Source organism: Medicago truncatula, chromosome 4, assembly GCF_003473485.1.
Source record: "Medicago truncatula cultivar Jemalong A17 chromosome 4, MtrunA17r5.0-ANR, whole genome shotgun sequence".
NCBI lineage: Eukaryota > Viridiplantae > Streptophyta > Magnoliopsida > Fabales > Fabaceae > Medicago > Medicago truncatula.
This window is the reverse complement of record NC_053045.1, coordinates 56,688,908-56,706,076: the sequence shown is the minus strand read 5'-3', so window position 1 is coordinate 56,706,076 and position 17,169 is coordinate 56,688,908. Positions and strand designations below refer to the sequence as shown.

Here is a 17,169-nt window from a genome sequence, read left to right as displayed (position 1 = left end):
TTGGTTAGGTGATGGGTGTTTAATGTCTTTTATGGTGTTGATTTTAGGTGTTCCGCCTATATACGACGCATTCATTCTGTAATATCTGATACCGGTCTCTCTGTTCGTTTTGAGCAGTGATCAAGTTTTTTAATAAATTTTGCCGAAGTTGTTGATAACCGCCAGTATACGACAAACAAAAAATGTCGTTCAAAAGTCTTATAAGTTCAATGTTTAGGGATAATTGAATGTATTGCTAACTACGGCGGGGAAATGTTTTTTTTTTATTTTGGAAGGAACGGCAGGGAAATGTTAATCAATGAACTTATAGTCATCAAATGATCCTAATCCCACTCAGAAGTTATAGCTATGAAAAATGAAAACGACACTGGTACCAAATTGCTTGATGATGATGGAAATTCAATTGCCAAAATTTCAACTCACTTACTAAGTCTCAAACTATATTTCGCGGGTTCCATGAGGGCACAGTGGGGAATTTGAACTTAAATAATTGAGATTTTAAACATTTTCGTTTTGAGGAAGAGATTTGGAACTTTAAACTTTGAAACAACCGTATAACTTGTTAAATAAACATGAATCTCATTGTAAAAATCAACTCAAAGAATAAAGGTATTTAAATACATGTATGTATTCAACCGTCTCTGAACCTGAGTAATGTGAGACTCTAATAAAATTTTAATATCCACCGTTATGTATAGTGTGGGTTCTAAGTCAAATTCCCATATTGTGATCCTTAATTTGCTTTGATAGCATGTTAAATGAGTTTGGATGTAATTAGTGTTGTGTCTAAGTGAGTCTTCATCCAAATTTCAAATCGAGTAGTGAAAAGAAAAAAGAGATATAAAGTTATTATAAATATAGAAGTTGGTTTGAGTTTTTCTTCATTGCAACTTGAGTCTTTGGATTCATTGGAGTTTTAGGTAATTGTATGTTATGAAAGGTTTTTCAATTCTTTCGTGCAAAAATTATAATTGAGAGTTTATAATTTTGCCTCTACAAACATTGTATGAGATTGTAAGTTGTTTTCATGTTTGATTTTGCTTATGTGAATGTAATTTTGCTATTGTGAAAATTTTCTCTCAATAATTTCAAAAACTAACTCAAAATATGAAGGTGTTCAAATATATTAATACATCCAACAACTTAAAAATCTAAGCAATGTGACATTTCAATTCAACTTCAGTACAACTCGGTCTAACTTTATAAATCTAGTTTGTTTTTTATGTAACCGCAAATTTTGTTTTCACAGTTCACATCAAGTAGTTTCGGATAGAATGTTGTAGATAATTACAATTAGAATTTAAATCCAATTAGAAAAATTAATCATTGTATTCATCTAATATATTTTTTATGAACTAAAATGTATACGTACTTCTTTATATTATTTATCATAAAAAAATGTATACAGTATTACAAATATATAATTAGTTTTCACTTTTTTGAATAATGATATAGGAGTATTTACAATTAGCAATCAAACTTTTGACGCTTTTTTCAAATGACTCAAATAATCTACGATTGCTTGACAAAATAAATTTCTAAATTCGGTTTTTAAAAATGGTTGGAAATCAAAATTATTTTTAAGGGGGCTCTTTATTGACCTTGGTCTTATTTCTTATATAGACAATGTTCTTTCAAAAGACCCACGCCTCAACAAATCAATTCAATGATTGTGCACTATTCATAATTTATATTATTAAATCACGTGTAAGCATATGAAAAAAAAGACGAAGTTCTTTACAAAGAATGGGACAGCATCGTGGTCAGAGTGTTGGAGTGAGATGGATAGGTATGGCTGGATCCATCCATTTTCCAACAATGGGTCCATGTCATGTAATAATTTAGGCAAGGGTTATTAACTTTTGTACTCAAGAATGATAACATATTTTTGACAAAATAAAATAAAATAATGATAACATGTTCCAAGGAGAAAAATAGAAAATGGTGTGGAATGTGAGAGTGCTACCCAACAGTTTCTTTCATATTATGGTGAAGAGATAAAGGGCGACTAGTTTTGGCTTTCGGCTCAACTTTTTATTCTTTATTCTTTATAAAATACATAATTTCTTAAAATTATAGTAGTTTTTACCCTTTCTTATATAGCAAGAGTCATAAATGGAAAATTATGATAAGCTAGTTTTACTTTTCCTTTACCAAAAAAAAAAAAAACTGAAACAGGAAATAAAAATGAACAAGTAGGAAGGAATAATTTCCTACATAAGACTGTTAAGATCTTAATATATTTGGATTGGATGTTACTAAAGAAATATGGAATGAAGATGTGGAGAAAAAAAATATATTATATTAATATTGCAGCATTACAACTTCAAATATATTAATCATAAATTGGGAACAGAAACAAACATATATGCAAGAACCACAGGAACCTAGAGATTTTAACAGAATTACATAAAAGTGGAAATAACAGTATGTGTACTCTAAGTGAGTCTCTCTTCATAACACATCTGCATCTAATTGATTGTCAGACTGTAAATTTCAATTTTTGGATTATCTACAACATGTAAAAAACAAAGTGCAATGTTAAGTGAATATTAATTATAGTTGATGAATTTGATGATAATTAAGATAGATGAATTTGTCACATATCTGCATACAAACTCTCATGATAAAGGACTTAATTTTGAAGGATTAAAGCATGCTTGATATTTTTTTAATAACCGTAAAAGAAAAAGAAATAATGTCATAATGCATTCAAGTAGAAAGGATTGTCGTAGCCTGATGGAAACATAGATTATTGTCTCCAATCCAAAATATGGCTTTGCGTTCTCTTGGTTGATCCAAAAAAGATATGAATTCATTTTGAATGAAAACAGTTATCCTTTGCATAAAAAAGATATAAAAAAAGATATGAATTCCCTTGGTCTTTATTCCTAAATATAGCTTTGCATTCTCTTGGTTGATCTATAAAGGATATGAATTCGTGTTGAATGAAAACAATATGCCTTTGCAACAGAGTAGGCACCAGTATGTGCATTCGCGATGACACGAGTGTGTATGTTCTTGCTAAAACTTAATGGTTTTCACGAGTTTGTTCAGTGGATACGAGGTAGGCGATGGGGCAATATCATGTTATTGCATCGAAGAATTACAACTGGCAAATGTTAGACTTTGAGGTGGATATGAAGAAGGTTGCCGACTACTTTAAGAGAGGTAGCATAGATATAATGGAGTTTGAGGCTATTATGGAGGTCTGCAAACACTGTTGTAATTTATTTTTTTCAAAACTCTCATAGCGAGTTTATTAGACAACAAACAAATAAGGTCACTCATGATTTAGCATGGATAGCCACATTTCGAGCTATCCTTCATGTCTTTATTGATGTACCATCATGTATTACATAATTGATATCTAATGAAAAGTTATAAGTTTATTCCTTGAAAAAAAAATTATCCTTTGCATAAGTCTCTTTCTTAATTACTAGAGTTACACTGGTAATTTTTTTTCAACAAAAAGAAAAGAGTTATATAATTTTTTTAGCTTTTTTTGGCCTCCAATTTAAGAAAACAAACTGAAGTTTTGATCCCATGTTTTAAAAATAACATCATATATATGAAATGAGAAATGATATTTATACAGCTATTTTGTGACAATTTTCTCTGATACTATTTTATTTTTACTTTCTCTATTTATTACTTTAATTTTTGTGTCAATATTTACCTTTTTTATAGAGTTATTCTATAAATGGTTGTTCAAATAACATATCTTGAAATATACATGGTTAGAAAGTTTATAAAGTGTACACTATTATTTTTTTTATAAAGTTTATACTATTGGTGGATGTATATAAACTAAATCCATATTATTATTCACCTGATTTACCGAGGAATGAAACATTTCATATCAACATAAATCGAAAGGGAACAAAAGTAAAAGATAGAAACGGACACATCTCTTTTGAGTGATTTGATAGGGGACAAGACAACATTTGGACCAGGGATCAACTCCAATTCAACATGTTATGTTAGAATGTGAAAAATCAAAAACAAGTATGTCACAATGACAAAGTGATGATGTAATTAAGGTGTTTCTGCATCTTAATAAAGAAAGAGTCGTGTGAAACGTGATAAAAAAAAAAAAAATTCAAATTAGAAATTATGTTAGAGAAATTAATTTTTAAAAGTATGCAAACATAGAACTTGTTGGGTTGGGTGGCCGGGTTAGCATGATGTCCTGTGCTACCCAGCTTTATTTTTAAATTATTTTGTATTCTATTGAATTTTGATAGATAATTCTGTGAGAGTTATCGTGACTTCTTAAGGTTGTACCATTAAAACAAAAAATAATAAAATAAATGTAATGTGACATTATGAAAAAAAAATCCACTTAAACCATTTATAATGGTTGCACCGTTGGAAGCACTCGAACTTTCGAACTAAATTATTTCCACAATATTGATTTGCTATCATGCAAGAGGCTTTGAATCCCTTCGATAAAATTTAACATGAATATGCATGCAAATGGTAATGGAACGCATCTTTTGGAGATTGGACAAATGGTCACCAAGGATTCCGACTTCAGTGACTCCGTAATTTTGCTATTCTAAGGACCAGACTTAGGCCATGGAAGAGGCTCATCAACTTTGCTTTCTAAAACCCTTATAGGCTATAGCAGCATAATCTCTTAGTATAAACAAAACAAATTTGCCTACAATCTCAACGGATACCCCCACAGGCCACAGGCCACAGCCCACATATCTCCCTGAACAAAACGATGTCACAATTCAACTTAAACATTGTCAGATGGACGAGGACCTTTGAGAGATCTCGCAATCTGCACCCATGCCTCCATGGATGGTATTAACCACATTATGACCAGTCCACTTTTTTCCAGAAAAAATAAATTCATTCTTATTCCGACGTAAATAACTTATCAAGAGTAAGAGCGAACATATTAAACTCTAGACTTGATGACCCTCCTAAGTTAGATGATTTTTGGGTAAAGAAATAGATGATTTGAAATGTAATTATTAGACCTCAAGTATTCGTTTATGGCATTTCAATTTTCATTATTTTCCCCAGTGTGATATGTTATTGCACTAAGACGGAGACTAAGCCCGCCAAGACAACAACATTTGAATACAAGAGACTAAAATTTATCAAGTTAAAAGAAATCTCTTTGGTGATCTAAAATGTCTAGTGCTTATGAACGTCTACAATCGTCTTATTGATAACCTTCATTTACCTCCTCTAAATTACGTTACTTGGTATAGTGGATAGTTTCTCCTTTAATTAAATTGTCTTGCTCGTGGGCAAAGGAAGTGGTGGCAACTCTCATCATTTGGGTGTGAGGTACTGGGGTCTCAACTAGGGAAATTCCATGAGCAGGACAAGACCGTTTTTTAAGAACCATGGGTGAAAAAAGCTCTCAAATGTCATTGCACTAAGAATGAGAACTAAACCCAAGACAATAACATTCGAATACAAGACAACAAAATTTATTAGGTTACAAAAATTCTCTACATTTGATAGTCTAAAATGCGGAATGCCTATGAACATCTACACGTGTCCTATTTGTAGCTATTATTTGCCTCCTCTCTGAGTTATATTACTCGGGATAATGGGCCAATTCTCCTTTCATTCAATCATCGTGTGGGTGGAAGTGACCATCACGGGTCTTTCCTGGTTGGAACCTTTGGTGTTGCCCATGGGTAGACAAGAGGTGGTAATTTCTTCTCATCATGTGCTCACAGGTTTTAATCAGAGTGTGCACGGTAGCTCCCAGTCGTGGAGAGGAGATGATATTTACCCTTTCTTTTATCAGTTTGGGTCAACAACGAGTGTGGGCAATCCGATATTGGACTTGCCTAATTGGGTTCAGCTTGGATATACTGAACAATATCCACTTCAAAAACTCAAGTACTATTAGGTGCATCCCTTGAAAATAAAACAGAAAAATGTTCCAAAAAGCTCAAGAATACTCTCAAACAAAAGCTGCTATTTAAAAATTGAGTACTCGTTGCAATTATTTTAATATTTTGGTTTTCGTAAATGTTTCTGGAGAAGTATATCCCCTCTAACAAAGTTAATTTTTCCTAACAGGCCATTTTTCCTAAACACTACAGAAACATGGAATGAGAGAAGACAGATCGAATTCAACATTTCATGAAATAGGCTGGTATGCATAGTAGCAATTCATAGTTGTTATAAACTGGGACTTCCGCACCTGAGGATGAAGTTTCAGTGCCAATCCATAACTGATGCTGCCTTGTCTTCACATGATTGCCAGAGTCACGCTAATCATCTACACTACCTTGTCTGATCACCATCATGTTCTCTATCCAGACACTTCGATATCTTCACAAAAACAAACTAGATACAATCAATGATATGTTCACACAAACTACTTTTAGTTTGAATTTGAATCAGTGTTCATAAAACTATATGAAGAACAAAAGAAATGTGGAGTCCATTAGTGAAGAAAATGAAGGGGGAAAACCATATAAAGAGAACAGCGGTATTTTTAAAGTCAGCGAAGGTATATATAAATTAAAACATAGATCTACCATTTGAAAAACCCAGGAAGATCCAATTTGACAGAATTGCATTAATATTTCATATACATAATGTCATGCATTAAAATTTAGATATTACAAAAAATATAAAATAAAGGAAAGAGATATGTTCAAATCAAAGTTTCACAGAAAAATGAGCACATATGCTTAAATATCTGATAAAGATCATAATGAAATAGAGACACACACATACACACACGAATATAGCTTATATGCTTATAAGACATGATCGTTAGTCAAACTCTTATGTGATTGTATCATTCTTTATGCAAAAATTGTATGACAATGGTAACAATGATGTTTAGTGGATAATTATAAAACCCTTTATACTTCCTTTACCATGCACACTCTGCTAGATTACTATATTATATACAAGTCAATTTTCTTTCAGTTTAAGCAATAAGCATTATAAAAGCTTTTATGTAAAGTGAAGTGACTCCTTATATTTTACACAAGCTCTTACATGTGCTAAATGTAAATCGTAAATGTATCTTCATGGCTATAGAGGTGTATCCATTTAATATCTATATAAGATCTAAATGTATCTTATATATATATATATATATAGGGATTTGCTAGAACACACCCACTAGTTTTTATGTGGGAGTGTTTTAGTAAGTTATAACTAAAAAGTTAATAAATACACCTTAAGGTGTATGTTGCTGTAACACACCTTCTAAAAAAACAAGTGGGTGTGTTCTAGCAAATCCTATAGGCATTTGCTAGAATACACCCACTTATTTTTTAGAAGGAGTATTTTAGCAAGTGAATAACTAAAAAGTGGTTAAATACACCTTAAGGTGTAGCTTTGCTAAAACACTCCCACATAAAAATTAGTGGGTGTGTTCTAGCAAACCCCATATATATATATATATATATATTGGCATGTTGATGTTTAATTATATTTAAGATTAATACAGTTTTAACCTTGAAGAGATTTCTCAAAGTCTTCCAGCTGACGAATGAAACCACGATTTGGAGTTGCTTGTGGTCTTTTGCATTTTACATGTTGCAGAGCTTCAGATAAGCTCATTCCCCGAGACTTCATCAGATATGCCACAATGATAGTCACACTAGAAGGTGGAAATAAATTAGAACCAAGTTTTTCCAGTTAATCTAATGAAAAAGAAAATAGCCAAATGAACAATATGAATACCAAGATTCTTAGTTCCAATATGACCATTAAAAAAGGAGGTAGTAAAATGCTGCATGAACTTTGTGCAGAATATAAGTGACAGGCCAATAGTAAACAAGGACATAATCATCATTCATGAATCTCAAGCTTACATCCCTAACTTTCCATTCTACATATTAAAAAAATCGATGGCATCTCAATTCATACTATAAAGCATTTTTAGTCTATTTCATTGAGAAGCATGCACACTTCAATTGTCAGTTCAAATGTTTAATATGTCAAAGTTCAAACGGAAAAGATCGACATGAAAGCAGATTTCTGGAAAAGAAAACAATAATGACAGGGAAAACAAAAAAAAAATCATATCTGTAATTTTCAAAGCATCAACAAGGTTTGTCATTTTCCATATATGAAACAATTTGACATTTAGCTCAACAATCATATCCTCAAATTCCACATGGCATCACATATATATGGCCATACTCAGAACATTATTACAATGGATTTCAAGAGATAGTATCATTGAACTAAAGACATAATTAAAAAGCTATAAGCTTCCATGACATTTTCCCAACTTTATAAGCAAAACATAATATCTGCTATTGAATAATAAAAGACAATGATAACAAAATAAAAATGTAAGGATTTTAAGAAACATTGAAATTCAAATATGCAATGTGCTGCTCCCAGTTTTTGCTTGAGAAACAACATTCCAGAAATTTAAACCAAAACAAAACAAAAATGCCTGAGATGATTGAGACATAAAACAGATTTCAACTTATTGACACTTGTCTAAAGTAAAATAATAGTCTGTACAATGAACAAGAAATGATCCTATGTAAGCAAGAGAGAAAGATATAAACAGCGAAACTTACCTCCTCGATCTTCCAGCATAACAATGAACCAAAACACTTCCACCATTACTTTTAGCTTCATCAATAAAATCAAAACACTCTTCGAAGTGTTGTTTTAAGTTGGTATCCTCTTTGTCAGCAACTTCTCAATTTTCCAACAAAAGTGTAACTTTAGTATGGATATTGTGTACTAGATGCCTAAAAAACTTAAGACAAAATTAGAGTGTAATCAATATAATCATAATCAACCTTAATGACAAGCAACATGGACCTGAAATGTTGTGCAGTCTCATTTAATTGATCGCAATATTACACGAGTCGGTTAAAAAGGAACTGACATTCTGAGATGATAACATCTATTATAACAAAATACAATTTCTAAGATAGAAGGAAATTTTTTGACAGCAACTGCATGCTAAACAGATTGAGATCCTCTCTCTAGTACTCGACACATCTAGTAGGAGGGAGAGAGAGAGAGAGAGATGAATAACTAAAAAAAATATTACATCAATTTCTCTCCTATTGAAAATGTCGAGTAATGGAACAATCTCAACACATGCTAAACTTTCAAAGATCAAAGCACGCTTTTTCATAATTGCAAAGAAAATGCTAAACTTTTATAGATCAAAGCACGCAATGGTCATGGAGTCAAGGTTTTGCTCTCCACCTGAACCCGCCTCCCAAAACCCACTCCATTGTCACCAAAATAAAAATTAGGTACCCGACCCTGTCCTAATCGGTGTTCTGTAAAACCCACCCTACCACCACTTCCTTCCTTTTGCCCTATTTTAACATTATTTCTTTAAATAAACCTTACATTAAATGCAATACAACTCAAATAATCCATAAACATGGAAACTGAGAACCTCAATAAGGTAACAAAAGTTAACATCCAAATCATCTTACTAATAAAAATAGGTAACCTCAACCTTATATTTTGACTAATATTGTAACATTATTGATGAAGATATGTATTTCCAAACACACCCTATCCATTTGTTTAGTCCATTATATAGTGAATTCACTTGCATTACTTTGATAGCCACAAAACCAACAGCTCCGAAAGACCAAAATCAAAAAGAATAAAACCGCATCATTGTCAAAATCAGTTCCAGATCATCTATGTAACACCGACATCCCTGATTAAAGGCGTGTCACCGACACCACATTGGATATGTGATTACGTTCAGTTAATTCATTTTCTCAAATTTTTACTAGTGTCAATGTGTCAGTGTCATGTATGGTGACCGTGTGAGTGCAATAAGTAATAATAAAAGAAACATACCATCTATAACTTTATAGACGAAATCGGCAGGATGTGCAGGTGCAAGTTTCCCAGCCACAGTCAAAATGTGAGTAACATTCACATTTTTTAAACCAACCTTGTTCGTAGCAGAACCAACTGAACCCAAAAACAAACCCTAACCAAATATCATTCATCATTAGTTACAAAATTCAGAAGAATAGTGAAGATAATAACAAAATGAAGCTTGATTAAGTAAACTACCTGGTCAATTTCACAAGGAATATTATCCTCTTTCAAGGATTTATTCAAAAGCACAACCTTCAAAATTAATGCAATTTGTTTCTTCATCGATTCGTCGAATTCATTCATAGCTTCTGATGTTGAAGCCATTTCCTAATTCATACAAATTCAATAATCGTATCAGTGTTAACTGTTAAAGATATATAAATAATCGATTGTGATGAATATAATCAAATTCTGGCGAATATAAACACTTGAACTGATAGTACGAAAAGGAGAAGAACTCACCAATAAAGCGTTTACGATTTTGCATAGAGAAACTCCACTTTTTTTTTTTTTTTCTCCTTGCTTGCATATGAGAAGTAGAGAACATTTATTTAGCCCATTAAAATGCCAATTTTAGTCTCTTTTTTTTATATAGAATTTTTTATCCTTTTGAAATTTCTATTTTTAATTTTAATTCTTGCGTTTCATTTTTTAATCTAGCCAAAATTGTTCCACACATAAATCGAAACGAGCTTCATTTGAATAATTTGTCTTTTATGAAATACAAAATTAACTTGAATAAGAAAAAGATATGTACATATATAAAAGTAATTGAGTGAAAAATAATTGGTCATCTCTTCCTCCACAGGTCGAGCTAGAAATTTAACAACGGTTAAGGGGGGACATGTTTAAGTGTGCGTTTGGTTCAGCGGTGGAAATAATTGATTTTGATAGAATTGAGTTTGATAAAATTGATTTTTGAAAAAAAGTGACTTGAATGTGAATTGATTCTTAGAATTCTTGTTATTTGAATGCATAATTACCAAAATGAGTATAAATATCTATTTAAAATTATATTTTGTTTCTATTTTATATAATTATTCAAATTTATGTTGCATTATCAATTTAATTATTTGTAGATTAGAAAAACTTCTAAAATAAAATGCATGTTAATTTGATACTTTAATTTGAATTAGGTATACTATATAAATATTTTTACACATATTAATTAACAAATTTTCTCTTTGTACAAAAAATAACAAATTTTGTCAAATGGTTTTTTCTTAAAAAAGAATCTGTAAAAAATGTAATGGGCTTGCATAAGAGGAGAAATTAACTAATAGGCCTATGAAACCCAATTTCATTTTGTGAAAATTAAAATAAAATAAATAAATACAAACCCAATTCCATCTTTTCTCAAAGAAAGAGAGAGAATGTTGAAGTTTGCTGGGTAACATGAAGGCAGAAACAGGGTCGAGAAAGAATTTGAGCAACAAAAAATTCATCACTTTTGCTGTGTTTTATAAAACTTTGTCGAAAAATGAAAAAGAATATCATGGGTAATTTAGGAAAGTACATCAGCCACCAAAAGTTGAATTCCTAAATTGCTTTTGAAAAGCTCCAACTTTTAGCTTCTGGTAAACGTGAGTTTGGGGGTTGAATCACTTTTGCAGTTACCCAAACACCACAAAAATAGAAAAACTGCTTTTGAGTGCTTCAGACTCACGTTTGTACCCACAAAACGGGTAACCAAACGAGCACTAAAAGATATTTAGTTAAACAAAACAAAAAATCTCAAATGCACTACATATATAAGAATTTTAATCTACATTTTATGTTTTTTTTTTAATAAATCTACATTTAAAGTTAATATTAGGAGAAGAGAGAAAAATTATATTTACTTATTTGATTTAGTTTATGAAAGTTACTCTTCTCAATTCCCCAATTTTCTATTTTCGCAATTGTTGTGGGTCGAGTGACACTTAACTATCGTTCACCTCTCCAATGTACCGCTACGAGTATTTTGGTATTTTCAAATGGCAGGGAGAAAAAATGGAAGTGAGAAGAAAAAATATCTTATTTTATTCTATTGTCGCTTTTATAATTGACATACTTAAAGGGTTCTTTTTTTTCATAAATGACAAATGCTCAATGTTCAAATAATCGAGGACTCCAACAAAAGAGCTAATGACGGGGGACCACGTTCACAATACTAGTGAAATAGCATAAAATTAGTAGTATAAAATTTTTAAGAAAAAAATTGGGGGGGGGGGGGGGGGACGACCTCCCTTGGCCACCCCATTACCTTTGACCTTGCTTCTCTCTTTTCCAAACCTTAATCGTCACCAATTTTTTTCTTCTTCACTATCCTAGAAGGGTGAAGATACTTGAATAAACAACTATACTGATGTTTAAAAAAAACAGCTATATTGAGTAATTTAATAAACTATTGACTAATTTAATACTACCATATCGTCAGATGCTAAAAAAATAATTAATGAGTGTAGATCTCTACAAATTTTTGCACCTCTCGCTATCTCTTCTTTCACTCTTTTCTTCATCAGCTGCATTAATATACCTAAACCCAACACCTTTGTGTTTTAATCAATAGAAAATTATATTTTTATGTGGTTTTTCTGCTGTTGAATGTTACTCCTGCTCATCTATATTGTACATGTGATTATTTTGTTTTGTTTTTGTCTGTGAATGATATTTAAGAGAGGATCATTTGAATTGTAGATCTGGTTTGGTCACAAGAAAACCTCTTTGTAGTGTATCTTGAGGGTGAAGGTTCCTCTAATGATTTGTGTTTGAAAATTATCACAACTTTAATTTAATCATATCATCATATATATCTATATAAAAATATAAAGCTATGGTGTTCAACATTCTTGCTCCTTCTTTATGCTTTTCACATTTATTTTAAAACTTGTCACGCTAAATGACTTTGATGAGTGCGTCGGTTTATCATAATGAGTGTGTGAACTGTGATATATAAGTGGTATAAAGAATTTCCTAAAAAAAAAATGTAAAGAAAGAAAAAAAAGTAAAGATTTTAGGTGTTGGGTGTTCTTTATCTTCTTTTCACTAATAAAAAAAAGGTTAAATATGTTTTTAATCCCTATAAATATATCAACTTCTCATTTTAATCCCTCTAAAAAATTTCTTCGACTTTTAGTCATCGCAAAATTTTGCATCTTCACTTTTAGTCTCTCATTTTAAGTAAACTCATATATCTAGAATTCATATTTTTGAAGAAAATTTTACATAAAAATTTATAATATTATAGAATCTCTCCAAAAAACAATTTGAATTTTTTAACAAAACATAAATTAAATATGAATTTTTATATTTTTTGCGGTTAAAAACTCATATTTAACTCATGTTTTGTTAAAAGAGAGATTTTTACAAGGGTTAAATATGTTTTTAGCCCTTAAATTTTGCATGACTTTAAAAGCATTTATTAAAATGTAAGGACTATTCTTCAAAGTCACGCAAAATGTAGGGACCAAAAACATATTTAATCTTAAACTAATTGGGATCTACTAACTGTCACATCAGCATTCCGTTAAAGAATTAACAACAATGACTAATTTTGATAACGGAGATAAAATGTGAGGATTTTAAAAAGGTTTAATGAAATGTATGGACTATTCTTCAAAGGGACGCAAAATGTAAGGACTAAAAACGTATTTAACCCTTTTTACACAATTTCATTAAAAAATACATGAGCCGATTTAAAAATAAAGACCAAAAGTGATGATTGAAATTTTATAAGGACTAAAATCTTGAACAAAAATTTTAGGTGACTAAAATAAAAATTTAGTATATTTATAAATTATAGGGATCAAAAAAAGATTTAACCTAAAAAAAAATGGTTCCCTAATATTGTCATACAAGGTACAGTTTATGTTAGTACAAAATCAGAATCTTCAAAGCTTGGAGATGTTTACAGACATTAGCTTTTGAACCAATGTAGAAGTAAATCATAGGTGATAAGTCTTTTTTGTCTGCACTTTATGTCAAAATTGGGTTTTCTGTATAGGCTTTCATCAATTCAGTTTGCAACTGCTGAGGTGTTGAAATATTTTATTCCTCAAGATTATTAAAACATGAATGAGCAAGCTTAACTTGTATCTCTGAGTATTCAATTGCTGCAATATTTGGAAGTTTGCACTGCAATGTTTTGTATTCAAATTAGATTAAACAACTTGTATTTCTTAACTTTACATGGATTGCTAAATAGGAAAGCGAGAAGTGGTAACTGAATACTTTTGCGAAAGAGAAAAGTTGTAAAACCAAGAAGAAGGGTAAGGTACTACCACCGTATCAATCAAAGTTAAATACTAAAAACTTCCTACAATTTCAACACACCGACTCCAAAATATTCTAGTATCTTTTACAAAGCAAGAACATCCAAAAACAAAATGCCTGGATATACAAAGGAAAAAGAAACTGAGGCATCTTGAATAGATGTTCATGTACTGTGTCCTTCAAATTCAATTGCATGCTGCCTTTATTTTCACTTGCTTTCTATTGTAATGTCTGAAGTTAAATGTTTGGAATAACGATGATCATTAAAGTGTGTATGCATCTCGTCCAACCCCAAGTGAATTTTGATTCCTTGCTATTTGAGATTTTTTACATTCACACATTTTAAACTATAAAAGAAAAATTAAAATCTACATATTTTTAAACAATCCAATGTTAATCAATCCTTTACAATATCCCAAATGCGTGAACGCGGAAAATCTTAGTTAGATGAAAATTCCTACCAAATAAATAAATAGAGGGAGAGGTTAAAGTTGAACGATAATGTAAGAATCAAAACCTTCCCTTCTGGTCAAAACTTCTCAACACCTACACTCCATTATTAATTTCCCTTACCATACAAAAATCAAAAGCTATATAGAAAAAAGAAAGCATGTGTGAGATGCAAACTGCAACTGAAATTGTACTCTTCTAGGTGAGACTCAATAAATACTCCCTCCCCAACCCCACTTACTTCATTGTGCAAATTCATTCATATTCTCTAATAATCAATCACTGTCCATGTCCAAACACCATGTGGTTCATCATGTGAAGTCTTCAACATATATGAAAGTGGGTTTTGCATGGCTGCCCAAGTTATTCCACGTTAGAACCTTAGTGACAGAAATTTGTAAATATCATGTTCCAAATATAGGTAGCCTATTAAACTCACATAAAAAATTTGCCCATCATTATTTCACTCTTATAAAATTTATGACATCAAGTTGTGCCTATCACAATCATATACTAGTATAATAAATTAAATAAATGTTTTTTTCCCTTTAATTAGGATTTGGTGGCATTTGAGGTCAGAAAATGCCTGTAATAGATCCACCTTAGCCATAAAACATAAACTTTTACATTTTAGGTTCAATTTAACCAAATTCTACTTATTAATATTTATGAGAAAAATTTATGTGAGTTAGGTCTTGAAAGCTCGCAGAAATAGGAGAACCTAAAGGATTAAACCAAAAAAATATATAAAGGATTTTAGTAAGTGGGTCTAACTTCTTAATATTTTATAGGTCAAATGCATCTAAAGGTTCTTTAAGTTTTTCGTTTTTTCCAAAGTGGTCCTTTAAGTTTCAAAAGTCTCAAACAAGTCCTTTTAGTTTTTGAATCGTTTCAAACAAGTCCTTTTAGAGGATGATGATGACAAAGAACATTATCCACCATTTGCCATGCCTAAAAAGATGACTAATTTTAAGTGGGTGTTAGGAGTCAGATTTTGTACCAAAGATGAGTTCAAGAAAGCAATTACCAACCATGCTATCTACAATATGACTTGTTTGAAACGATTCAAAAACTAAAATGACTTGTTTGAGACTTTTGAAACTTAAAGGACCACTTTGAAAAAAACGAAAAACTTAAAGGACATTTAGATGCATTTGACCTATTTTATAACATAAAGGATTAAACGGAAAAAATATAAAGGATGATAATGTTACCTGATTATAACAAAATGATTAAATCAAAAAAACAAAAGTGTTAATTAAAATTAAATTAAGGAAGAAATAGTGTAATTTTGAATTACAACTAACTTGATCACGGTTTAGGCTTTTAAGAATGGAAACAATAATTTGTTTGGAAAAATAAATCTTAAAAATGGAAATTGTGTAATTTTTTTTCCCTAAAAAAAAAAACAAAGAAAAAAACAAGAAACCTTGAACGTGACTCATCGGTGTATCCAGATGGGGCATGCTAACTAGTTTTTTGTTACTTTCTTTTACCCAATTTTGCAGTTAAAATAGGGCATGCATGATTTAATAAGCAAAAGCAGGTGAGATTTAGCATGGGAAAGCATATTGTGTACGTTTGGGGAGGCGTTTTTCTCCTCCAAAACTCTGTTTACACAGCAAAACGTCGTTTCCTTTCTTTTTGTGTTGTTTGGCTGACAGAAAAAGCAATTATGGAATCGTACGTTTGCCTTCAAAACGCCAGTACAGGAGAAGCTGAAATTCCTAGCTTCCACGGCAAATCAAAATCACGTTTGGGTTTCAATTTCTATAGAATGGACGGATCTAATTGATGAAAAAATGGACAAATCTGTGTTTCCACCATAGAATGGGAGAAAAGAGAGTTTTTTTTTTTTAATTAATGAGAAAAAGGAGATTAGATATTGACAATAAATATTTATGGAAGATGGAGGATATATTGAGAGATGGGGAGAGAAGAAAATCAGCTATGAAAATACCGAATTTACTGGGAAAAAATAGACAGTCGATTGTGCCATTGAGATAGAGAAGGACATGAGTGGATTGGGTTTCACATGGGGAGTACGTACACTAAGAAAGTGAGTGTGTGTCTCTCTTTTAATTGCATTATTTTGATGCCTAGATTCTATTAAAAACCAATCAATTGATTAAAAAATATATTAAAAATAACTCTTATATTAATATTATTTTAAAATGATTTTTTGAAGCAATAAAATCCATTTATGATATTTACTTTTAAATACAATTAAAAGTTACATAGATTTAAAATGATAGTTTGATCATTACACATTTAAAATCAATTTTGATTCAAACTATCCAAACAACATCAACTCATAAGAATCACTTCTATTAAAGTTTATCCAAACATAAATCAATTCACATCCAACTCACTTTTAACCAAAATCAATTCTATCAAAATCAATTCTTCCCACCGCCAAACCAAACACACACTAAGTTGAAAAAAATGATCCATGTGCCTACTTTTCCTTTCAAAAACCCTTAAGTGTGTGTTTGGTATGGCGGTGGCGAGAATTGATTTTGATAGAATTGATTTTAAGAGAATTGATTTTGATTAAAAGTGAGTTAGATGTAAATTGATTTATGTTTGGATGCACTCATTTAAAAGTAATTCATATGAATTGATATTGTT

General features: G+C 30.9%; 1 protein-coding gene across 1 annotated transcript; it reads right to left on the bottom strand.

Annotated features, from left to right (window-relative positions):
• Nucleotides 1-5,916: 5,916 nt before the first annotated feature.
• Nucleotides 5,917-10,423, bottom strand: LOC25493996 (dual specificity protein phosphatase 1). The gene is made up of 6 exons (XM_013602705.3): nt 10,297-10,423; nt 10,030-10,161; nt 9,808-9,943; nt 8,544-8,664; nt 7,461-7,606; nt 5,917-6,315 (listed from the first exon to the last, which is right to left on the bottom strand). The coding sequence occupies exons 2-6, from the start codon at nt 10,156-10,158 to the stop codon at nt 6,296-6,298; spliced, it is 552 nt and encodes a 183-aa protein (XP_013458159.1). The 5' UTR covers nt 10,159-10,161; nt 10,297-10,423; the 3' UTR covers nt 5,917-6,295.
• Nucleotides 10,424-17,169: the final 6,746 nt, after the last annotated feature.

Coding starts and splice junctions, on each gene's coding strand:
- LOC25493996 (XM_013602705.3), bottom strand. CDS start 10,158: ATGGCTTCAACATCAGAAGCTATGAATGAATTCGACGAATCGATGAAG. Junction 8,665..9,807: donor CGTCTATAAAGTTATAGATG/GTATGTTTCTTT, acceptor AAAATTGAGAAG/TTGCTGACAAAGAGGATACC. Junction 7,607..8,543: donor TATGCTGGAAGATCGAGGAG/GTAAGTTTCGCT, acceptor TCCACCTTCTAG/TGTGACTATCATTGTGGCAT.